Source organism: Ambystoma mexicanum, chromosome 7p (genome assembly GCF_040938575.1).
Source record: "Ambystoma mexicanum isolate Mex_15411 chromosome 7p, UKY_AmexF1_1, whole genome shotgun sequence".
In the NCBI taxonomy this organism is placed as follows: Eukaryota; Metazoa; Chordata; class Amphibia; order Caudata; family Ambystomatidae; genus Ambystoma; species Ambystoma mexicanum.
In genome coordinates, this window is record NC_090939.1 from 724387819 (window position 1) to 724413185 (window position 25367).

At 49.4% G+C, this 25367-nt stretch overlaps 1 protein-coding gene across 1 annotated transcript in view; it reads right to left on the reverse strand.

Annotated features, from left to right (window-relative positions):
- The window catches only part of RBBP7 (RB binding protein 7, chromatin remodeling factor), a 562467-nt gene that overhangs the window by 225830 nt on the left and 311270 nt on the right, over positions 1-25367 (reverse strand). Inside the window, exon 8 of the mRNA XM_069636807.1 lies at positions 5190-5267. Coding sequence (XP_069492908.1) covers positions 5190-5267 — 78 coding nt within the window. The remainder of the gene's footprint in view (positions 1-5189; positions 5268-25367) is intronic.

The window sequence follows — 25367 nt, forward strand, 5'->3', positions numbered from 1 at the left end:
TAGAGTGAGCATGGGAGCCAAAGCATTGACAGTTTTCTACATAGCTTCAAGTAGGGCAGTACAGGGATCTTAGTTTGTTCCACTACTACTTGTGTCATAGGCACTTAGGCATCAGCATGTTGATAGAGGGGTTAATGCTCGCCAAGCGTTGGCGGGTTTGCCAGGATTTAATGGGTTTACACACAGGAAACTGCTCTTCTGAACACCCGTGAAGTCCTGCTCTCAAATCTTGACACCAACACCCGCTCCATCGTCATTCTCCTCAACTGCTCTGCCTTAGACACAGTTAACTACGACATCCTGATCGCACGTATCCGGACACCCTGGGAATCACAGGTCATGCTCTGGCATGGTTAACCTTCCTCTCAGACTGCCCTTCGAGCCTTTCACTCAACTATCACTCTCAACCTGTGGCGTTCCCCAGGGATCTAACTTAGCCCCCTGGTTCCTCAACGTCTATAGGGCTGCCCTGGCACATGCGATTGCCACTTTCACCCCTAACTTGCAGTGATACGCGGATAACACGCAACCATCTTTCAGGCTACCCTCAGCCACCTCTTCTTATCCGACTACCTGTCTGCTATTCAGTCATGGTGGGCTGCAAACAACCTCTGCCTCAACGCCACTAAGACTGAGATCGTTCGCATTGGGACCCCCGCTTCAGTTTTCCCACTTGCGCTTTCCCACTCTTGATCTGGTCGGCCTCCCTTGGCCCTGCGCCTGCACCCACCTGCGAAGCAAGAAAGCTGGGGGATATCTTTGACTCCACTCTCTCCTTCTCTCACATTTCAGATATCTCTAAAAAGTTTATCAGCTACACCTCCTCAGTGGGACAATATCTTTTCTCACTTCCCCCAGAGGCTCACTGTCTCCAGAGCCCTGGTTCTTTCCAGGCTGGACTATTGCAACAGACCCTTCCTCAACCTCCCTTCTGCCATGCGCCCTCTGCAACTCATCCAGAACAGAACCGTTTGATTTCTCCATGGCCTCAAGCAAAGGGACTGCATCTCTGCAGCGCTGAAATCCCTCCACTGGCTCCCTGTGCCTGCAAGGATAAAATTCAAGACCCTTTGCATTGTTCACAATGTTTTCTGGGCCCTGGGACCAACCTACCTGCAACGCTGCCTACCTAAATACTATCCCTCACAAGCCCTCCACTCATCTACCTCCCTCCAACCTTTTGCAAGTGAGCCGGTTCTCCAAGCAGAGATTGAGGGAAATACTGATCCCTGCCGACCTCAGTCTCGAGCTGGATCTCTTTAAAATCTGGAAACTCCTCAAGACTTTGCTCTTCCTCTCTCTAACTCTACCCTGCTAACCCAGTTCCCCACCCCCCCCTCCATCCTGTTCCTTACAGCACACTGACTGGCCGTCGGGTGTACTTAAATCTCACTGGTTCCCCGCCAGTCCTCTTTCGCACTTGCCACAGGGCCCTACACCCCATCTACACTCAATGCACTTGCGGAATTAACCCTAAAGAGTGGCTCTCTACACTTACCCCAGTCTCAATCGTCCGTGTGCACTTGATTCCCTCCTCGCTGTAACCATCTTTGCACTTGCTCGATCGTTATTCACCACGTCTGAAAATCGTATGTCTGTTCTCCCTTGTCTTGACCCCTTAATTGCACTGTTAAAATCGCAGAGTCGCCGCAAGGCCCATTTGCTGTCTCCCAAACTTATTCATTTTGTACTCACTTACTCTGCCTGTGCATACTATTATCGTCTCTGAATTTGAAGGGCTCTGAATGACTACCAATACCCCCTCCACCCCCATGAGCGCTTTGAAACACTTACCTGTATATAGGTGCTATATAAATAAATACCAGTCTGAACACATATGGAATAGAGGAAGCAGGTAGTGATCGTACCAGGAAACAGGAAGGGATTTAAACGTGTTAAATTCACTAAAACCAGAAAACAAGATGAAGCATATTCGCTCGGTTGTGAGTTGGAAGGGGATTCCTCAAGAAAAAAAAAAACGAACAATCACCCAAGAGGGCCACAAAATGTTTTGCGAATAAGGTCTATAGGGTTGCTTGGGTGCAAATTAGTCACCCAAAAGAACCAATTTAGGATGTTTCAATGATCTATCTGCCACCAATTGAGCAAAATCGTTAAATGTATTTGTGAAATTAGCTGGTGGCCTATGAACTATAAGAAAATGACAAGGACTTGGGAAGACTGGAGCCAGACTAATAGTAATTCACATGGCAGTTTGTGTGCCAAAGGAATGTAAGAGCAGCTCAGCACAAACTGATCAATACTTGCCTGGTTCAAGCTTGGTTGTTCCTGTGCTTCGGCGGGTTGCAGTTAAGCTGTTGCTTGAATCCCATCCCAGGCATCCATTGGGGTGGACAAACCTTTGTGCTCTTTACGAATACAATCCCCTACTACTTTTTTTTAACCTTTATTTATTACAGGCAATAACAGGTGCAGTAAATGCAACAGGAACATAAACATTGCATTACATAGCTCAGTGTACATAGGAGAGGCAAATGAGGAACGTTACAGAGTTAATCTTCCATACAGTAGTTACAGTATTGTGAATGATTGATACCTTTCATATCAGTTCTAAAATGTTGTGGCAGCTTTACACAGGTAAGAGTGTAAGCCTACATAGGCATCCAGAGGTCCGGAAAGGGTAGGATGGGTAGAGACGGACAAGTCTTTGCATTCCTGAACCCATGTCAACGCTACCAACTAATCTTTCACACTGGGGGGTTGGGAAGGGATTGTTGTCCTTCCATTTTATCAGGATAGTTCTCTTGGCAAACAAGCACGCTATATTCACGAATGCTCGTTGAGTCTTGCTACGGATAATTGGCCAGATGCCAAAGTGGGTCCTGTTCCAGCAGATAGTCCAACACTTCAGTTATTGTGCCTATGACTTGGACAAAGAAATCCCCTAACCGGGGCATGCCGAAAACATATGTAGGTGGTCTGCCGGAGTGTGCCGGCATCTGGAGCAGCAATGTAGTTCTGAGTGGGACATTTTTGGACAGTCTGGCCGGCGTATAGTATAGCCTATTCAGTAATTTAAATTGTAGAAATTTAAATCTAAAGTTTAAGATTTTCTTGGTGTGCAGGTGCATGCAGCCCCATTGGTCGTCCGTAAGCTCGAAGCCCAGCTCCCGGGATCATCCCTCACGTGCGTGTGAGCTGGAGGGGTTAAGTAGTGTCTAGCAGAATCTTATAAAGTGCAGATAGGATGAGTCTACAGTTCCCAGAACTTGCAATATAGGCGAGGCAAGCAGTCTGGAGGCTCAGCTGGGTAGGACGGCCATCTGGCCGAATGTATCCTGTAGTATTGAAATCGATCGCCACCTGCTCTCCCGTGTCCAGATTTCCAAGTGGAGGGTGTAATAAATTCACCCTCTGGAAAGATGTCAGCTAATGTGCTGTACCCTAGCTTTTCCCACCTCGTCTGGATTGCCCTGTCCCATGTTGGTCTTAGCTTGGGGAATTACCCCATGGGAAGCCACCGGTAGTAGGGTCTGTCTGTCCCCGTGAGTGCGAACATTGTATGCCATTGACGCAGCGAGGAGTCGACCGGTTCGAATGGGCAGTCATCTGTATTAGCATTTTTAGATCAGATTTGGATGCGGCTAACATCTCTAGCTGGAGGGGGCAATGTCATGGGATACCAGACCAGTTGTCCAGTACAGTACAAAGCGGTAAATTCCCTTTGCTCGTATGGGTACGTAATCTCTGCCCACTTTACGGACTGCACCGGAATTCCATAGGACTCCGCAAGCAGTCCGTGTATTTTAGCCAAGTAGGGCTTCTCTGGCCATACGGGGACATTAGTGAATGTCTATAGCAGCTTAGGGAGTAGTGTCATCTTAGTCAGTGATAATTTAACGCCCAGGGACAATGGGAGGGACTTACATTTATTTGTTTTAGATTAAGTGTATGACCTGAGTAACATAATTAAAGAGGCCTGGGATCTCGACACCACCGCCCCCAAAGTATTTAATATGGTGGGGAGACCATCGTAGAGATGTAGCTCCCCGGCAGTCTTGAGTGTTTGTAAGCAGGAATATCTCTGATTTTGAGAAGTTGATAGTGAACCCTGTGAATTCGCCAATACGGGTGATGTCTTGGAGGATTGGTACCAGGTAGACTAGGGGGTCTTTTTTAACTTATAGCATCACATCGTCTGCATAGAGATAATCAGGGGGGATTTGGGGAGTGGTTAACTGGATTACATGTTGGCAGAGGTGTTTGCTGATGTATTCTACCACTGGCTCGATGGGCAGGGCAAAGAGGATGGGGGGAGAAGGGGCATCCCTACCTGGTTCCCCTACCAAGCTGGAATGTTGTGGATGTACATGAATTGACAAGGACCTTGGCAAGTGGTTGTGTGTACAACAGTTTAGTGTATCGTAACATATTGGGTCCAAATCCCATCATTCCTAGGGTTACGAATAGCAAATCCCAGGCAACCATATCAAAGGCTTTTTGGGCATCTATAGTTACACCCACCGCCTGTGCCCCGGGGTCTATTCTAGCCATTATATTGAACAACGCCTGAAAAAGTGCAGTGGACCTACTAGGGATGAATCCGGCCTGATCTGGATGGACCAAGTGTGGCATCAACAGGAGAAGTCTGTATGAGCCACATTCATTGCTGGGTTTGTCCGGTTTTAGTAGTACAATGATTGTAGCCTCTCAGATTCCAGCAGGATGTGGAAACAGAGGTATTCCTCACACACCAGCAATAGAATAGCGGCTAGCACAGATGTGTATTCTTGGTAGAACTCGGCCGTCAGGGCCTGGGACTTTACCTTTGGACAAGACTGAAATGACTGCCACGATCTCCTCTACAGTGGTGTACAACAGTTCACTGCCATGTGCACAAATAGACCAGAAACATTGCAAGATACTGAAGAGATAGGGACACTGGTCCTCTAACACTCCACAAAAGGTGAATTGTCTTACAAAGTAAATAGTAGAAACTGCCAGCACTGGCAATTTTCGGGATTGACCATTGCCTCCAAAACAGACGAGAAGTTTTAAAAAAAACTATATTTTTGTAGTCTTTTTCAAGTCACAGATGCCAAAAGAACCCAGGATACCAAGTCAATGACCGATATACTGGGGCTTACACTGAAAATAAAGGAAGGAAAGTTGAAAACAGGTAAACTATCAAACAAGCCCATTAACAAATCACAGGAATTCCAGCTCACCTGGAAGATTTCATCTTTGTGCGACTCAAAGGAATGGAGTTTCAATTTCAGGTTGCGGAGATCCCACAAAGCAACAGTCTAATCAATGCAAGAAAACAAACGTCATGCAGTCTTTTGTAAATGCAGTGTACATTTGCTCCAAGAATTTATAGAAAATACATTACTTTAATTGGATTACAATCACCCAACAAAGTTCCATTCAACATGTACAAAATTGGACGGCAACTTTAAGTGCCATAATAATACATTTACTCACAATCCCTTAAGAAAAACAGTTTGTGAACTTTCAACATTGGAATACTCCCCAATTGGATTCCTTTTGGAATCAAGATGCAGTTTACCATGAGGCTAGAGAAGGAAGTACCTCTGTACTTTGTTTTCTCAGTGCCTGTATTGTACAAGTAGATTGCTGTTTTATCTCAATATCCGAGGGGCGTTTCTATTCTGGGTTGTAGGAATTCAACTTCCTGTCCATAACCATGCTCTTAGTGATGCAGATTACTTCCAGGTGATGCGCTTGCTCCCACTTATTTTTAGTAAAATGCTTGCAGCTGTGTTTTGTATGTGCTGCGATTTCTTGTTGCAGTAGTCTGGTATTCTCAGGCAGAAGCTATTTGCATAATCTATTCACAACAGTATCTGAGATTATGGCTAGGGTCTGTGTGGGACGCTTAGGTATGAACAGATCTATGCGATTGAGCATAGGTGTTTGAAGCATTTCATTCCTACTGTGTTGGCCTGTAGCTAGAGTCTATTGTCCATGAGTATTCCCAGATGTATTTAGAATATGGTTGATTCTGCCATTTTACACATTTCTAGAGGCCAAGGGAGTGAAGTCTGCTGTTCACCGTCATTGCGTGGGGTGATCAGGATTTCCATTTGGTTTATGTTATGTGAAATACGTATCCAAATCAATTGTAATTATTAGGGCACAAACTGGTTAAACTGACAAATGTAGCCCCAGATTTCTGTCCCTGGTCTGGACGGAGGGGCTCTACTACCCCCAAACGAACAGTAGTCCCCACGGGAACCCTCCAACCTCAGGCCAGCTGGACAGTTAGCTGCCCAGTTAGTAGCCCTGCACCCGCATAAAGAAATGGTTAACAGGAGATGGGCTATGCCCAGAGTCCTCAACTCAATACTTCACACGAGATACCGATTTTATTTTTAGAGATACCAACAGGGACCCGCTCACAGAGGATAGCTCAATTAGGATTGCTTTTAACCACAAAAGGAAATACTATGGTGACACAGCTGTTCTCAACAATGCTACATCCAGCCTCATAGCCCCGTCCTTTCTGCATTGCATCAGAGTGATGAGGGCGCAGGCTGAGGTTCTTCAGGGATCTCCTGACAGTGTACCGAAGCTCCCGGCTACACCCGAGTTGCTTAGACTTTGGCACCCTGAGACTTTCTTTACTGCTCTGCGGAGTGGAGTGTGCTTGGCCACTGCGTCACCTCCTGGACCGCATGATTTACATGGCCAAGGAGAACTTCACTGCAGGGTCCACCTTTGGAGCCAACATGGAGCATGATGGCGATTCCTGGGTTCATTTGCCTCAAACGCGCAGTCTGGACTAGGTGGCTGTTACGAATGGACTTCTGCACTACAGGAATACAAGGCGAAGTAGGAGTAAAACACCCACTCAGGCCTCACTTCTAAACACAGGGAGCCAACGCAATCACACACCAGGAGCCAAGACAATCATAAAAGTTAAAATATGCAGTCAAGCGATATCTCCTTTGCCTTTTATCTTAACGTGTGCGGAGGAAAGGCTATACTTCTAAGAGGGGTTTGAATGTGGTTCAGTAGCAACCCAGACAGTGAAGGTAAACAGTCCAAATTAAGGAATGTCCAATCAGGAATTTATAAGACATGTGCCATGATCTCTGCTTCCAAAAGATCAGGACTTGCCCGACTCCCTTGGAAGCAGACCCATAACCCCGGTTCCGAGTGCCAGCCAGTCCCAATTGGGACCTTTTGGACCCTGTCCTGGCGCCAGTGGCACCAGGCTCAGAGATGCCCAGTCCCAGCGCTGGAAGCGCCGGGCTCATAATGCTTGGGTGGACTTACCTGCAGCAGACCATGCTGCTTACTTACCTGCCAGTTGAACCCCTGATCCTCTTCTGTTTGGGACTACTTTTCCTGTTGGGTGGGGCAGGAGCCACTCCCTAGGTTCATAACACTGGAACTCTTCTGGAAAGCAGGAACTCTTTTCTCACCTAGGCGAGGCTGTGGAAGGAGACACCCAAGCACTACAGGAGGCTATTTAAACCACACCCGATGGATGAATCTTGCTTTGCGTTATTCTGCATTCTCTGCAGCAGAACGCTCATGGTGTCTTCTGCTTCTGATCCTGGGCCTAAGGGAACAAAGGCTTACCATCCTGGAATCCAGTCTTCAGCAGCACCTGTAAAGACAAAGAAAGAACAGGTTAGCACTACGGTCTTCAGTGGCAGCGCATCTCTTACCTGGTCCATCGGCTGTCACCAACGCCTCGCGCTGCATTCCGGCATCTGAAAGACGAAAGCTTACCAGCTCTTCGCACTCTCCGGAGGCCTTCGGCGCTGCATCCCGCATCTGAAAGACAAAAGAAGGTGCGTTTAAAGACATTGGGCAACTTTATTACTCACGTGTCATTACTCCTTCCCACGCCGAATCCAGTGGGTATTCCAGCACCCTTCAGCTTCTCTAAAGCTCCGAACTTGTACCTGCAAGATAAAGGGGACAGTTAGTGCGCATCGTGAAGCAAGCTACAAGCGCTTACTTACGTGCTTCCAGGCGCTTCTATTCCTCACGCCGGTTCGATCCTCAACTCTCATCAGCCCGCCATCGCCGGAACCCTGCAAAACAAGAGATATCATTACAAAAGACTTAAGACATTTGAAGTGCCCAGAACTTACTGTTCGTGCAGTTAACGACGGACAGCAGTCCTCTGAGGTCAAGAGGCCTGCACCCTTATCCAGTGAAGAAACTGGTTACGGCACCCTGCCCCGAGGCAGATGGAGAGCTCGGCGTTCACTTACCTAAGGTGAGGGCGTTAACCTTTGGGGTTCTACAGGAGAAGAGAAAGGGAAGAGGAGAGAGGCACCCAATAACCCCAGTTCATTAATCCCATATTTTCTATCTGCAGACATCTTACTCTTCGAGTCAGACATACAGTGCACAGAGGTCCAGCCCAAAGAGCCAACCGTGTGTTACACATCACCTTTGAAGATACGGCATTCACCCAGTCAAGACCGGCGCCTCTGCGGGAATCAGGTGAGCGTTACAACATGCATTACTTACCGTAATAGCATTTCTGATGATTGTATCTGCTTAGAATCATATGCTGTGCATAGACTGGCGAGCAGTACCCGGAGGTGGTGGGTTGTGAGAAGGAACAGTAGAGAAAAGATGTCTTAGTACTGCTTGTCCCACCTGAGAATCCGACCTAGAATGAGTGTCTAGGCAATAATGTTTTGTAAATGTGTGTACAGAACTCCAGGTTGCCGCTTTGCAAATGGACTCAAGGGGAACATTTGCAATGAATGCGATGGAAGCCCCTGTTCCCCGAGTAGTGTGCTCTAGGCTTGAAGGGCAGTTCTCTCTTAGCAAGAGCCTAACAGTGTGATGCATTTGACAATCCACCTTGAGATAGCTGATTTAGAGACAGGATCCCCTCCTCTACCAGCTGCCACTGAAACGAAAAATTGGTTCGTTTTCCTCAGTGGTTTTGTTCTTTCCAGGTAGAACATGACTGCCCTGCACTCATCTAGTGTGTGGAACAAGTTACTTACCTGTAACTGTTCTCCAGCATGGGTCTGGCATGGATTCACATGCTCATGAATATTCCCCGTCAGGCTGGGAATCCTCGGTAAAGAAAAAAATCAGTATCAGTTTCGTTTCTGATCTGTCTTTCTTAGTAACCAATCACTGATCTCTGGGTCATACTGCTCCCAGCCAATGACTGCCCTCTCCCTAAACCCCGCCTCTGGCAGACATCCTCAGATTTGGTAGCACGCCAAGTGGCAGTATGACCAAGTGAAGAGCCACAGAGGGGTAGGTGGGAGGGTTCGCATGTGAATCCATGCCAGACCCATGCTGGAGAACAACAGTTACAGGTAAGTAACTTGTTCCTTCTCCAGCATGGGGTCTGGCATTGATTCACATGCTCATGAATAAAAGAATACATAGCAGTATACACATGCACAACCACGGGAGGTGGCAACAGGCTCAACATTAAGCAATACAACAACTCAACATTAAGCATCTCTTACCTCCTCACCAGGCTCACCTTAAGCAGCACTGCTTGGCCGACCCTGGACTCCTCCCTGGAGTCCCGGTCGACGCAGTAGAATCTTGTGAAGGTGTGCGTCGAACTCCATGTAGCAGCCCTGCAGATGTCCAGCAGGGGCACACCAGACAGGAACGCCGTGGTAGCAGCGATCGTTCTGGTCGAATGGGCTCTCGGACGGCCAGGCAGCGGTCGGTTTGCCAACCGGTGACCATGCACGATGCAGCCGGAGAGGCATCTGGAAATGGAAGTCGTCGAGAGAGCCTTCCCTTGATTCACAGACCCAAAGTTCACAAACAGTTGTGACGTCTTCTGAAAACTCTTTGTGCGGTCCACGAAGAACTTCAGCGCTCTAGCCACATCCAGCAAGTGCAAAGTCCTCTCGGCCGGCTTCGAAGGCGTCGGGAAGAAAACTGGTAGCACCAAGGGCTCGTTGAGGTGCAAGTCCGACGGCACCTTGGGCATGAAGGAGGGGTGCGTCCTCAGCACTACCCTCGTGTCATGAAAAGTCAAGTATGGAGGCTTGCAAGATAGGGCCTGAATCTCTCCCACTCATCTTGCAGAGGTGATGGCCACGAGGAACGCTGTCTTCCATGACAGGAACTTCAAAAGCGCCAAATGCATAGGCTCGAATGGGGCTCCCATGAGCCTGGTCAGCACCACATTAAGCTCCCACGCTGGGGCAGGGGCCTTCACTGGCGGGAATGATCAGAATAGTCCCTTCATTAATTCCTTTACCAGGCGATGAGACCACAAGGACGCCCGTCCCGTAGTCCTGGTGTATCGGGAGATGGCAGCCAGATGTATTTTTATGGAGGCGTGAGCCAGTCCAGCTTTGGCCAGCGACAGTAGGTACGGCAGCACCTGAGGGGCCATAATCCGCAGCGGGTTAATCTTCTGTGCACAGCACCAGACAGAGAACGTCTCCCACTTATGATCGTAACACTTGAGAGTCGAGGACGCCCTGGCCTTTGCAAGAACCTCTCTGCAATCAGCCGGGATATCGTACCCACCAAACTCTAGTGCGGCAGGAGCCAGGCCTGCAAGTTCAGCGACTGAGTCGTGATGGAGAATGGCGCCTGCTTCTCTGGAGAGAAGATCCGCGTCTGCCGGCAGCTTGACTGGTGGGGACGTTGACAAGTCCAGAAGGTCCGGGAACCAGATCTGCCTTGGCCACGCAGGTGCGACGAGGATCATCCTGCACCTGGACTTCTTGAGCTGGTTGATGAGGCGAAGCAGCAACGGCAACGGAGGGAACGCGTATAGAAACAGGCCGTCCCAAGGGAACGACAAAGCATCGCCCATGCTCCTCGGCTGTGGGAACCTGCTGGCGAACCTCTGGCACTTGGAGTTTGTCGCCGTCGCGAACAGGTCGATCTGGGGTTCGCCCCATTGTTGGAAGAGTCGATCCACTTGGTCCTGGCGCAGTTCCCATTCGTGGCACGAGCGCAGCTCCCTGCTGAGTGAGTCCGCGATGGTGTTTTTTTATTCCTGCCAGGTGGAAGGGAACCAGAAACATCCCCTGGGCGACGGCCCAGTGCCACAGATCCTGGGCCTCCCTGGATAGGGCTGGGTATCTGGTGCCTCCTTGCTTCCATATATAGAACATTGTGGTGGTGTTGTCGGTGAAGATCCTCACCACTTTGCCCTTGAGGGACAGAAGGAACGACTTGAGAGCCCAGAACACTGCTCGGAGCTCCAGAATGTTGATGTGGAGAGACCTCTCCTCCGGGAACCAAAGTACTCTTGCATGGAGGTCTCCGGTGAGGGCCCCCCCCCCCCCCAACCCTCCAGAGAGGCGTCTGTTGTCACAGTCTCCTGAAATGCCGGGATTTGAAATTCCGTGCCTGTCGTGAGGTGAGCATAGATGCCCCACCATAAGATCGCCCGATGGAACTCCATCGAGAGGGATCCTGTCCTCGAAACAGCCCCTCGCTTGGAGCCAGCGGGCATCGAGAAACTCCTGTAGCGGACGCATCCGAAGTCTGCAAAGGGGTACAAGGTAGATGCATGAGGACATCATCCCGAGGAGGGACTTGATGGACCTCACCCTGGCCACGTCCGTGGCTAGCAGGCGCTGCACCTTGCCCAGGATGGTCTTGTTCCTCTCCTCTGAAGGGGAGGCCAATTGCCCCACTGTATCGAGCTTCGCTCCCAGAAACAGTGCTATCTGCGATGGAATCAGGTGGGATTTGGGGTAGTTTAAGGCAAACCCCAGCTCCGTGAGCAACCGGACGGTCCTCGCTGTGTGTTCGACGGCAAGTTCCCTTGTCCTTGCCCGGATTAGCCAATCATCCAGGTAGGGGTAAACGTGGATTCCCCCCTGTAGACGCAGCCACGCCGCCACTGGTGCCAGGCACTTGGTGAAAACCCTGGGTGCCGATTTCAATGCGAACGGCAGGGCCCTGAATTGGTAGTGGCGTCCCTGAACCACGAACCTGAGGAACTTCCACATCCAAATTCTACAAAGGCACAGGAAGTAAGCATCCTCCAGGTCCAAAGACGATAGGAAGTCGCCTTCCTCCAGCTGTCCAGCACGTGCTGGAGGGTGACCATCCTGAATTTCTGCACTTTGATGTACTTGTTTAAGCGACGCAGGTCCAGGATGGGGCGCCAACCGCCTGTCTTCTTGACGAGGAAGTACCTTGAGTACACTCCGGAGCCCTGGAGCCCTCTGGGGACGAGCTTGATGGCACCTTTGAGCATTGCCTTTACCTCCGACAGTAGTTGAGGGATGCGATTCTCCTTCCTGGCCACGGGAGGAATGCAAGGGCACTTCTTTTGGAATTTCAGCGAGTGCCCGTTGGCCAGGGTGTCCAACACCCAATGGTCGGTGGAGATGGACTCCCACACGCTGACGAACTTCGTCAGCCGGCCTCCCACCGGGGTGCTTTGGTGGGGGCCCGACAACCTGGCCGGGTCAGTCTTGCTTGAAGGCAGTCTTGCCGCCCTGGGCTTCTTGGCGACGGCGGCGGGAACCCCCTTGCTTGCCGCAACCTCTGTAGGCCTGAGAAAAGCACCCCCATTGTCCGGGCCGTCTCCGATTCGGTCTTGATGGCCTGTAGGGACTCATCCACCCCCTTACCAAAAAGGTTGTGGCCGAACGGCATGTCCAACACCCTGTTCTGGACGTCTTGGTGAAAGTGTCGCCTTGAGCCATCCTCGTCGTCAGAGGCAAACTCTGTTGCCCAGTTGGCGAAATCCGGTATTGGCAATGTCCGTTGCCACCGTTATGGCGTGATCCGACGGCACCTCGCCTTCCTGCAGAATTTCTAGTGCCTCCGCCCTTTTGTCATCAGGCAGGAAGTCTAGCAGGGGAGCCATCTTGAACCAGAGCTCCCTGTCGTAGCGGGCCACGATCGCTAAGGCACTGGCCGCCTTAATCATCGTCGCCACCGAGATGACTTGTCGTCCCATAGAGTCCAACTTCTTGCCCTCGCTGTCCGGCGGGGAGGTGGAAGTTGAAGCCGCCGCACCCGCTTCCGCCTTCTTAGCCGCTGCTGAGACGACACAGTCCGGCATGGGCTGGGCCCTGAGGCACAAGGGGGCGGCATCGGGGACTTGGTACTTCTCATACCTGTCCCTCTTGGCTGGTGTCGTGGAAGGGTTCTTGAGGACAGCAAGCCCCTCCACCCAGATGTCGTCGAGTAAAGGCACCGTGAGGACTGTCTTCCTCTTGGCTTCTCATAGTTGGTACAGAAACCCCTCCTTTTTCTGTTCAGGGCAGAGCTGGAAGAGCTTGGATGCCCTGGTTATCATGGCGTGGAAAGAGCCAATCTCGTCGGCTGGAGACGCCCGTGCAGGGGGGGGTGGGGGTGGGGGGGGGTGTGCGGTGATGACGGGATATCTGCTGTGTCATCGCCGTCATCGTTGGTCCCCGTCGCTGTATCCGTCGCCGTATCTCTCTAGGGTCCAGCGAGGGGGATGAGGGGGTCCACCGGTCTCGCAGGCACGAAGGGCGCAGTGGGGTGGACTCTCCTCTGTTTGTTTGGAGGGCTTCCCGACGGGCCTGGTTCTGGATCCTCCATCGGGGTCCGTGGTAATCTCGTCCATCTCGGGGCATAAGGATTGGATTGCCTACAAAATGGCCGCCGAGCTATCCTGGGGCTCGGGCAATAGCTGCGACGGATGGGATGGCCATTCCACTGGGCCCTGTGCGTCATCGCCGTCGCCATCTTCGATCACGTCAGCAGGGACCGCCCCCTGGGTTCGAACCTTCTCGAACCTCTCGTTGAGGCCCAAGGACCTCTCGTTGAGACCCTTCTCGGTTTCCACCAGTTCCTTCTCAGAGGCTGATTCAAAGTCTAATGTCCACCGCCCCCCCCCCCTTCAACCGGGGTCTTCACAGGGGTCTTAGCGATGGGCTGGAAAGAGGAAACCCTCTGCGGTGGCAGGGATACTCTCGGCCCGGCGGGCGTTTCCACAGGCGTAGTCTCAGCCGGCTTCGCCAGGGTCGCAGCGACCACTTCGGTAGAGGCCTTTGCCGGGTGATCAAAGCCCTCACCACTTTAGGTGCGTCCTGGGCCTTCGCCTTGGGGTGGGGGGGTCAGCGCCTCGCTCCCCCTTCGAGATCGACCGGGTCCGCTCCAGCGGCCTACCCGGGTTCTCGGACTTCTTCCCCGAACCAGAGCACTGGCTCGTGGTCAAACTTGCTGGGGAAGTACTGCCCTGCTTGGCAACCGAAGAGCCCAATCTTTCGGCGCTCCCGGTGCCCACGGAGCTTGGCCTTCTGTTGGGCAGCACCTGAACAGCTTGGATCCGGGCGTAGACCTTCCCTTGTCCTGGGCCATGTCTGTTGAGGTAGGCCGCAGATCTTCCGGAATCCTCCAAGAAGTATAAACTCGACAAAAACTTCACCCTTGAGGGGTGTAGAAGAATTCCGAAACGGGTCCCCGTTATCGGAAGTAGAAACGGTGGAGCTTGAGGCTCGATTGAACCGAAAAAAATGAGAACATATGAAAAAGTGTGAAAACGCAGTAAAAAACTCGAGAGCTAAACACGAGGACTCCCAACACTTGAGCGATTGGTTACTACTAAGAAAGACAGATCAGAAACTAAACTGATACTGATTTTTCCTTTACCGAGGATTACCAGCCTGATTGGGAATATTCATGAGCATGTGAATCCATGCCAGACCCCAAGCTGGAGAAGTAGGCTTCTTTCGGCCATGATAGTGGGATTCTGGAAAAAGGTAGGAAGTTCCATGTGAACCAATCCATTGAACTTCGAGATGAATTTAGGCTCAAATCTGGGATGCGTGGGCAGAACTACCTTCTCCCTGTGGACTGTAACAAAGGTGTCTAGAACAGAAAGGGCCTGTAGTTCACTAACCCTTCTGATAGAAGTGATAGCCACTAGAAAGGGCATCCTGTCTTTTAGACTTGCTTTATGCATTGCCTTAAAGGTGGACCACATTTAGATCCCATCAAGGAGCTGGGTGAGAAATGGGAGGATATATTCTTTTAACCCCTTCCATAAAGGCCTTAATCACCAGCATCGTCCACGACACCTTTTGTTGTGATCCACGCACTTCCCCCTTTTCCCTTCTCCATGCACTTGCGCGTTCATGTCGTCACTGGGCCTAGTAAAATCATTTTTATTTTTTGTTCTCCCTTGTTCCCCTCCCTTTGCTTGGTTGAAACACTTGTGTACGAGCGCAATATAAATAAAATATATCATATGTGGTGTAGGCTGAAAGAGCAGCCAGATGAACCTTCAGGGAATTGAAGACCAACCCTGTGTCCAACAAATGGGTTAGGTAAAGTATAATGTGTGTGGATGAGCAAACGATGGGAATGACGCCCTTGGTATTACAACAGATAACAAAACGTTTCCATTTGCTGGCATAGCAATAATGGGTGTTAGGTTTCCTTGCTTCCCTGAGCAGGTCCATGCATTTTTGAGGGAACTGTAGGTGTCCAAACTCTATGACCTCCTGAGCCAGGCTGCTAAATTTCAGAGTTTGTGGGCATGGGTGTAGGGTCTCCCCCTGTCCTGAGACAACATGTTGTATGGGCAAGGCAGTTTCACTGGCAGGGAGAGGGACATTTCCATCAGATGAGCGAACCAGGGTTGGCGGGCCCACATGGGGGCCACTAGCATCATGGTAACCGTTTCCTGGTGCATCTTGTGAACTATCTTGTTGAGAAGGGGAGTCAGGGGGAGGTGCGGGGGGAGCACAGACACATTTCCCTGACCATGTTATCCAGAGACAGCTCCCCTTGGAGCGGTTCTGGGGGTACCTGGAGGCGTAGTCTTGGCACTGGGCGTTCTCCTGAGTTGCGAACAGGTCTATCTCTGGGAAGCCCCATTCTGCGAGGATGTTGGACACAATGTCTTCGTGCAGACGTCATTCGTATTCTTCTGGCAGAGGAAAAGCTCTGCTGATCACGTCTGCCAGAAGATAGAGTTCCCCTGGAACATGTTGGGACAACAGGAACATCTTGTGTTTGAGAGCCCATATCCAAATGTTTTGGGACAGCTTGATAGCCCTGGAGAGCGAGTGCCCCCCTGTTTGTTCAGGTAAAACATGGCTGTAGTGCTGTCTGTTAGACTCAGCACCGTCTTGCATCTGAAAAGCCTTTAGTGCCTTGAACACCACTAATAGCTCAAGTAAATTTATACGGTTGGACGCTACCTGAGGGGACCACTGTCCATGTGATGTCTGCTGAAGCAGGTGAGCCCCTCCGCCCCCCACCCTGTGAGGGACGCATCTGGTGAGTGGCTTCCACTGCAGGGGTGACAAAGGTCTTCCCCCTTCAAGAGGTTCTCTTGACCACCACTGCAGAGAGAACGAGGGCTGGCGAGACAACTACCAGATCTTCTCATTGTCCACTGGCTGTTGAGCCACTCTTGCATGGGACGCATGTGCAGCCACGCGTGGGGAACTAAGTATATGCAGGACGCCATCATTCCTAGCAAGCGCATGGCTTTGCGCACCATCACCTCCCGACTGGCTACATATAGAGGATCTGAAATAGCATGTTCTGAACCTTCGGAGGGGAAGACAAGGCTGTCTTTGGTCCTGATCAGAGCTCCCAGAAATTGTTTTATTTGACTGGACACTAGACTGGATTTCTTCTTGTTGATAGAGAACCCCAGAATGAAGAGAAGGTCCACGCTTTTTTGGGTATTCAAAAAACATGAGTCGTACAAGTCCCCTGTCATGAGCCAGTTGAGGTAAGGGTAAACAAGGACGGATAACCTGCACAGGTGTGCTGCAGCTACTGCCAGGATCTTCGTAAACACCCTTGGCACCGAGGCAATGCCGAAGGGGAGTACCTTGAATTGGTAATGCCTGTCCTATCATGAACCTTAGATATTTTCTGTGCGCTGGCAACATTGAAATAAGTATACATCTTTCATGTCCAATGTTGCCATGTAGTCCACCTGTTTGAACAGTGGGAACACCTCCTGTAGCGTTACCATGCAAAACTTTTGAGGTTTTATTAACTTGTTTGCTGGGCGCAGGTCTAGAACAGGGCACATGGTTAGGTTCTTTTTGGGTCCAAGGAAGTACACTGAATAAATACCCTTGTTTACCTGAAGAATAGGGACAGCTTCTATGGCGTCCTTTCCCAGCAGCGCTTCCACCTCTTGATTCAGGATCTCCAGATGGTCTGGTGAAAGGCGTGAGCGTGGTGGTATGAATTGTGGAGGTCGGGCGAATTCCATGCAGTACCCATTGGCAACCGTCTTTATGACTCACTGGTCTGAAGTTATCCCCTCCCATGCCGTGAGGGAAGATGTTAAGCGCCCCCCGACCGGAGTGACATGGGAGGGGACTTGGCTCTGATGGACATTTCTGACCCGAGGCTGCGGCTCCTCTAGGATTGGGGCTTCAAAGTCTGGCTTTGCTGCGTCGCTGACCCCTTGGAAGGTAGTATGCAGGGCTTCCTGCAGGTTTGCCCTCGAAAGCACCGCAGAGAGTTATTTCCTCTTGGAGGGGGGTGGGGGAGGGAGCGCTTTGGGGAGGTCTCTTATTTGTTGCATGGACTTGAGTCTCATGCGCTTCTTTGGCCGTTTACAGGGCCTCATCGACGGCCTTTCCAAAGAGGTTAGCTTCTTCAATCGGTTTATTGATGACTGAAGCCTGCGAGGTACGCATCCAAGCGTGTCTTGAGTAAGGTTCCTTGGGCCAGGAACCTGCCTGCTGTTTCAGCCGTGTCCAGAGTGTTTTCATCATTCTGGTTCACCGGCCTTCCTTCAGCCGCTATAGAGAGAAGCTTGGACTTGACGGGTTCTGGGAACTCCTAGAGGCCTTCCTGACATAGGTTTCACTGAGCGTCAGCATAACTCGCCAACAATGTAGTATTGCTATATGTGTGGTATATGTCGCAGACGAGGTGACTCGCTTGCCCAAGACATACAACCTCTTGGATTGCAAGGGGTACTCCTGCCCGTTTCCGGTTGGTAGTCACTACCAGAGAATTGGGGGTAGCGTGCTCTTTAATGTATAGTGGGTTCAAAGGAATTGGTTGAAATAACTTCAACTCTTGGGTTCACTGCCCGAGTTTGCGCTGGTGACACAAGAGAGGGAGCCAATCTTCTCTTAATAGAATTAAGGATGGGCATGGCCCGGCTAGAGAGAGGTTTCTCCTTAAGAATATCCTCTACAAAGTCCTGTTCAGGCACAGCCTCTTGTGTAGAGATCTGAAAATGCTCAGCTGCCTTCTTAAACATGCTATTGAAGGCCATCTGGTCGTCTACAGGCGAGGCCTGGCGAGCCAGGGTGGACCAAGGGGAATCTATGCACAATACATCAGTTTCCTGATCTTGATGGGAGCGTCCATGGGTCCGTCCCCACCTGGGTTTCTTCCCAATTGTCCATGGCATCCGCCTGGTCCTCATAATTCTGTAGGAAGGCAGTTCCTTCATCTTCACTATAAATGTCTATAAAAGTGTCCATCTGGACAAAGTCTTCATGCTGGACGGGGAAAGAAGGCTGATCACCTTGCAAATATGTTAATTGAAGATTAGGCTCTCCACAAGATCTTTTCGGGGCAGGATGCTCAGAAAAAACGTAATTTTTTCCAGGCGGTCCATACACCCTTCAAATTTCTCCCTTGTCCATTTAGAGGACCCAGAAGGGCCTACGGGTGAAACAACATCATCTTCCGCCCTATTGCGTCAAAAATTGTCTCTTAGGGTGTTAGAATGAGGCTCTTGACTGCCCTCAGTTATGTGAATCGGGATGCCATGGCATATTCAAAGATCTGTCCGCGGCCTGCCCAATGTTTTCGGCGGAACAGGAGTAAGCCCAACCGCCGAAGTAATTCTCAATGCTTTCTTCGATTATCACCGAATCGGCGTGAGACAACGGTTCCGAAGGTATCAGTAGATTTGCCTTCTGCGGCATTAGATGGCCTAGCGATCGGTTTTTCGACTTGAGGCCTAGCCGTGACTTTGGGGCCTACTGCGGCCTTCAGAATAGTCATAGTGTTCTCGGTTAAAGATAAACAATGTCTTATGTAAGAGCTCCGCTATAGGGTGACCAGTTATCTGGGCAGAAAAAACAATCTGAGGGACCTCGGCGCGTGAGGGATTTTGGGTACACTACACATCATGATAGGGATAGTGTTAGACACGCCTATGCCGACGTCCCCTTTCGGGCCCCGAAAGACATGATGCAATATTCTGCGGTTAACACTGGATGTCAGACCATATGCATAGCATGTGATTCTAAGCAGATTAACAAGCATCAGAAAAAAGACACTTTATACACCATGTACACAACTTATTAGCTAGGAAACAATGAGAGAACTCACCCCTTTATCAGAAACAGAATATGAAAAGATGCAGCACACTGGGTCATGAGACAAATGGAGAAAAGGCATACGACCATTTTCGAAACCATTTTTCATCCAGTTGCAAAAAAAGGGATAAAACCACAGCCAGTCTCCAAGGCCCAAAGATGGACCAATGTGGTAGATGTCGGTCAGATAACCTGTGCAAATGTCTTGGAGGTTCGATAACGTCGAACCATGCTTCTCAGCATAAGCCTCTGTCTGCTCAGGTTGCAGGTGCGGCTGTCGCAATGGTCGAGGTGGGGGGGTACAACGGGAGCTACAGTATCAAAACATCTACTTTAGTTGTGCGGATCAGGTGGTTACCAGGTATGGTCCGGCAGTCTAAGATGGACCCCAGTGCAGCTGGCACCAAGATGTGCAGGCGAGTCTGTTCTAGGAAAAGGCTCAGTGGTTGCAGTTCGGGGAACACCAGTGTCGGGTCGGTCGTCTCACAGGAGTGGCAATAAAGAAGCTGGCGTTTCGGGTGGCAACTAAGGCAAGGCAGCGGTTCTTTGTAGTTTGAGCTGAGGCACCAACGCGCCTTTGCTGAGACAGTGGCGTACACGGTCAAACTGTGATTCATAGAACAATGGACGCCAAAGGGGCAACATCAGCGGGTCCTGCTGGATTGCCCGGCAGCAAGGTGTGCTTGAATCAGTTTGGAGTGGGACGTCGATGTTGGGTAGAATTGCATGCAGTGCCCTCTGGGACCAACACACACACTTAGGACTACAGGTGTAAGCAAGACTAACCTTTGGTGCAAGTCTGTACCAGTTTGTTGGCAGTGAGCTGAGCAGCCAGGCTCATCTCAAGAGTGAACGTGAGCAGTACAAATAGTTACACAGAGGACTTTCAATCACAGTGGTTCAAGTAGACACATACTCAAGGTTTCTTGGTAAAACACTTATTTACACAATCAATTATAAAATATTTCACTAGAAGAAAACTAAATATTATAGACCAATACACTACAATACAAGTTTGAGACAGTTTGAGCTACCATGAAAAAGGAGCAAAAGGGCAGTTCAGTTACTTAGCAGTGAGCAAAAAGGACAAAAGTAAGTAGAATAGATTATATACTGTCTAGGCAGTGCAAATAGTTTCTATTCACAGATATAGTTCAATTCAAGTCAATAGGCCAGGCCAAAGTCAATGCGCTAGTGTTCTGGATATGAAAGAGCAGTTTTGGAATCAAACAGTAAAGTCTTTGCAAATGTTCTCAAAAGTAGCTTGGGCAAAAAAGAATCATTTGTGGGGTCACAGGCTGAACTTTCTCCGCAAGAGTGGCGTTCGCTCAATCGGGTTGGCACAGTACCTTTGTATGAAGAAAACAAAATGTTGCTGAAGTCGTGGTCCCTGGCAGTTCCTGCAGATCTTTCTGTTCCTGACCCTCAGCCGTGGAGACAAAAGGTAGGATGTCGGAGGACTCCTGTGCTGCACAGGATCATTGAAGAAAACAAAATGGAGTCACTTCAGTTCCAGTAGCTGTACATTCAAGAACACAAACTGGTGTCCCTCTACCTGGTTAAACCTAACCAGCCTTGAGAATGGTATCCAGTTGTCTTAGTCCCACCAACTAAAAGGAAGGATCCGTCCTTGAAGGAGCTTCTCTGTCGAATGAAGTTTGGCAATTCGGACCTGCAGCAGGGCTTCACCAGGCAAACTAACTGTCCAGGAGTCGCAGCAGCTGTCCTCCAGCTCCTCTTCGGTTCTTTAGTTCCACTGGTCAACTCTGCCCTCCAGTCCACGAGACTCGCCTTTTAAACTGTTTTCTCCCTTTCATTCCAGCCTTGCTGTTGCTCACCCAGAAGGGTGGCTGTCCTTGCCGGACAGCCAGCCAGCCAGCCAATCATGCCAGAGTGCATTTCGTCTCCTAGGATACGAAGCACAGGGAGACAAACGTTAGAAGGACTTTTCCAAAAAGAAATGGTGAAAAAAGAAGAACGGGACCTGTTTAAACAAAGGGGCTTAAGGCGCCATCTTGAAAAACATGGCTCCTGTGATTTTTAGCTATCAAGTGTTCGCGGCCAGGAAAAATCATGGTAGTTTGTTGTAAAACCACTGCCAGCAGCCATTTCGATAGGCAAGGGTAGAATTTGACTGCTACATGAGTGTTTAGACGCACGGGATACTATGTAACCCCTCCAGCACGCCATTGTAAGATAGTGTGTTCTGGGTCTATGATTTTGGAAACGACTAGTAAAGTCAATTTCACTTTACGTTCTCTGGGAAATAGTGGTTTATCCCAGAGAAGGTATTTAAACCTTTGGGAAGTCTAAAAGACATCTGTCACTGCACTGAGGGTGCTGTGTAACATGAAAAGATGATGCCTATGGAGTTTTCTAAAACTCCATAATCTGAGAACACAATGTAAAACACCCATCAAAATACGAGTGGGAAAAAAAGGCTCTTTCCAGGTAAAGAAATCAAGTCCTCAAAATCCAGCAAACTAGCTGGGGGTCTAAGGTGAAGGGAATTTGCACATTTCTGGAAATGCTGCCTAATACTCGACAACAGGGATCTCTGCTGTTCTGGCTTCGAGGTGTTGCAAGTCCCACTCCAGGGTCTCGAAGGCTAATGTCAGCCTTCTCTTGGACCAACAAACACAGGGTGTTAGGCAAGATTGTATGCAGTACCCTTTGGGTGCCCTAAAACAACCCTGACCTGGCAATAGGAACACAACCTTTGGTATAAGTATGTACTACACAGATTGGTAGCGTGTTGAGCAGCCAGGCTTTTTCCAAGAGGGGTCAATGTGAGCTGTAGGGGAGTTACAGATTCACAGTGACAAGTATTCAAATAAACACTTACACACAAGGGTTGTTGAATAAACAATTATTAATTCTTCAGTTAGAGTAGGCCTTCAGAAGGGAGCAACATTAAACCAACACAAATACTCTTCAAATCTACACACTTCGTTCTAAATCAGTAAAGACCCTTTTGGGATGGCCCACAGTCACAACCTACACCCTCAGGTGCCTTCAATAGCGAGGATGCTGGGGACATAAATATCTTACTGTAGCATTTAAAACATTCTTAGGAATTGGTCAAAGGAAAAGGCTATTAGAACAAATAAGAGATCACATTCTTAAGCAGGCAAATACTTTTGGATCCCACAAGCAGAGTAATTCAGTGGAACAGGCTAAGCCAAAGTCAACGGGAAAAAGTCTATATGAACTGACGCACTTCTGGTAAGTAAGAAAAGTTATTTGCACAATGTTTGAGAGGTCTTTGAAGAAAAGAAGAATCAATATAGGGCCACAACCGGTTTAGGCTTGTGAGTAGTAGAAGATGCAAGCAATTCTACAACAAGGAGGTAAGTTGTCTCACACTTTACAGTACCTTTGGATTGAAGAAAAGGTGCAGCAGATGACTCCTGTTCCTGTGCAGCTCTTCAGATCTCACTGTTCCTGGGCCTCAGTCGTAGGTACAAGAGGGAGGACTTCTGGGGACTCCTGAACTGCAATGGGACGGTAATCGCTCGCAACCAGCAATCTTCAAACAAGTGGCACTTCGGTATTTCAGCTACTTGCGACTACCGCAAATAGCAACTCTGAAGTTCCTGGCGGTCGAGATGGACTTTCCTTGCTTCTGTGGTCCCGCACTCTGTTGAGGGGGCTCAGGCTCGATCAGTCCCGCTTCCTGGGAGTCTGTAGGATCTTCCTGGAGCTCTTGGCCAGCTTAAAAGCAACGCACACAATCTGGTGTTCCTCTCCCTGGCTATTCGGTTTCCAGCAGCAACTATGGAAATTCAACCAGCTCTGAGAAGATGTCCAGGTGGCTTACTTGGCTTACTTTGGAGTTGATTGGTCCCACCAACTCAAAAGGGAGAAGTTGTCCTTGCAGAGGCTTCTCCGTCGATAAGAATTCAGAGTTTCAGCAGAGCAGCAGGGCTTCACCGGGCAAACCAACGGTCCAGGAGTTACAGCAGGTGCCCTCTTCAAGTTCTTCTTCTGTTCCTTAGTCCAGTGGTAGTCTGCCTTCCAAACCAAAAGCCTCGCCTTTTATTCAGGTTTCTCCCATCATTCATTCCAGTTTAGCTGTCAGTCACCCAATAGGGTGGCTGTCCTTGTCGGACAGTCAGCCGGCCAATCAATACAGAGTGCATTTGGGTCACCTAGGAGACAAAGCAGAGATGGTTTAGGGCACCTCCCTCTCTTCCTGCCCCTGCCAGACACCCTGGAGCCAGAGGCAGGCTTCACTAGTGAATGACGCCAAAGGCAAAGCGAACAAAAAGGGACCAAACCTGGTTTGTCGCACAGAGTAAATCTCAAGGACATTTCCACAAAGAAATGGCGAAAAAAGACAACCAAGGCCATTTTGACAAAATTGGCATCCTTGGGTGCTTTACTGCAGCTGCGAACACAGCCCGAGGTAAATGCACACCATGGTAGTTAAAAGTAAACCACCAACGCCAGCCATTCATCTAGGTGCCGTCATTGTATGGGAATTGTTTCTTACCTGTAACTCCATTTCTCCAGCATTGGTATCTTTCATGGATTCACATGCTTAGAATATTCCCCGTCGTCAGGCTGGGAAACCTTGGTAAGTTATATATATATATATATAGACATTTTCCATAGGAAAATGTCTGACACACTTGTGTCCTATCTACGTCGTTTTGGGCCCCGTACAGCAGCGCCACTAGGACGCAGAGGTATAAATAGCCCCGCCCCCACCGCTTCCTCAGATTTCGGCCCCCAAAGTAGCATGGGGATCTCTGGTTTGCATGCGTAGGGGAGGTTGGCGGGCGCATGTGAATCCATGAAAGATACCAATGCTGGAGAAATGGAGTTACAGGTTAGAAACTATTCCCTTCTCCAGCATTGGATCTTTCATGAATTCACATGCTTAGAATAGATTGTATAGCAGTATCCCCCAACGTTGGAGGTGTGTATGCAAACCAATATCACAATAACCATAATGCATATTTATCATGGCAAAACACCACATTATAGTATGTTAACAGTGAAAACACCACACTTAAAAGTACATTAGCCGAAGGACGTGACCCCTTAATTGGGACTTACCTTATTGAAACAGGTGCCGTAGGATTGCACGACCCATCTGTGTATCCTCAGCATGTTGCTGTTCGAGGAAATAATGCCGGATAAACATGCGTGGTACCGACCAGGAAGCCGCTTGACATATCTCCCGGCGGAATTCCGGACCACAATGCCGTTGACAAAGAAGTGGATCTCGTCGAATGGGCCCTTGGACGCTTCTCTAGCGGTTTTCCGGCTTTTGAGTGACAAAAGGAAATAGCGGACCACACCCATCGGGCTAGTCCTTGTTTTGAGATAGGTTTACCTTCAGCCGAATGGGCCATAAGCCACAAATAGTAGTCTCGTGTCTCTGAAGCTTTGAGTGCGATGGAGGTAAAATTTAAAAACTCTTTTCACGTCCAATGTATGGAGAGTCTTCTCCGCAACCGACGAAGGTGTTGGAAAAAACGTCAGCAGCACTATAGAAGAGTGCTTATGGAACATGGTAGGCACTTTAGGAATGAAATGAGGATTAGTAGCCAACACGACTTTATTATTGAAAAACCTCAAGTACGGTGGATCGATAACTAAAGCTTGTATTTCTGACAGTCGAGCCGAAGTAATAGTCACCAGAAAAGCCAATTTCCACGACAAAAATTTCAATGAGGACTAAGACATCGGCTCAAAAGGGGGCTTCATCAGCGCTGCCAGAACCAGGTTAAGACTCCAGATTGGAGGAAACTTTTTTGTGGGAGGAAAGGATCGGAACAATCCTTTAAGGAAATGTTTAATCAGCCGGTCACTAAATAACAGTTGAAGGTCTCTTCAGAGTAAATCTCGAAATGGCAGCTAGATGCACTTTTATGGATGAAACCGACAAGCCTTTTTGAGCTAGGAGTAGCAAGTATGGTAGAAGCTGTTCCAGTGCAATATTAAGCGGGACCAAACCTGGTTGACCTGCGCACCATATGCAGAATCTCTTCCATTAGTATGAATATGAAGCGTTCGTGGACGGCGCCCTCGCCGCTTGCAAAATGCGATGAGTCCGCTGGAATCTCTAACGTACCAAACTGAGAAATCAGGACCCAGGCTGTTAGACTGAGGGTGTCCGGGTCGTGATGCCAAACA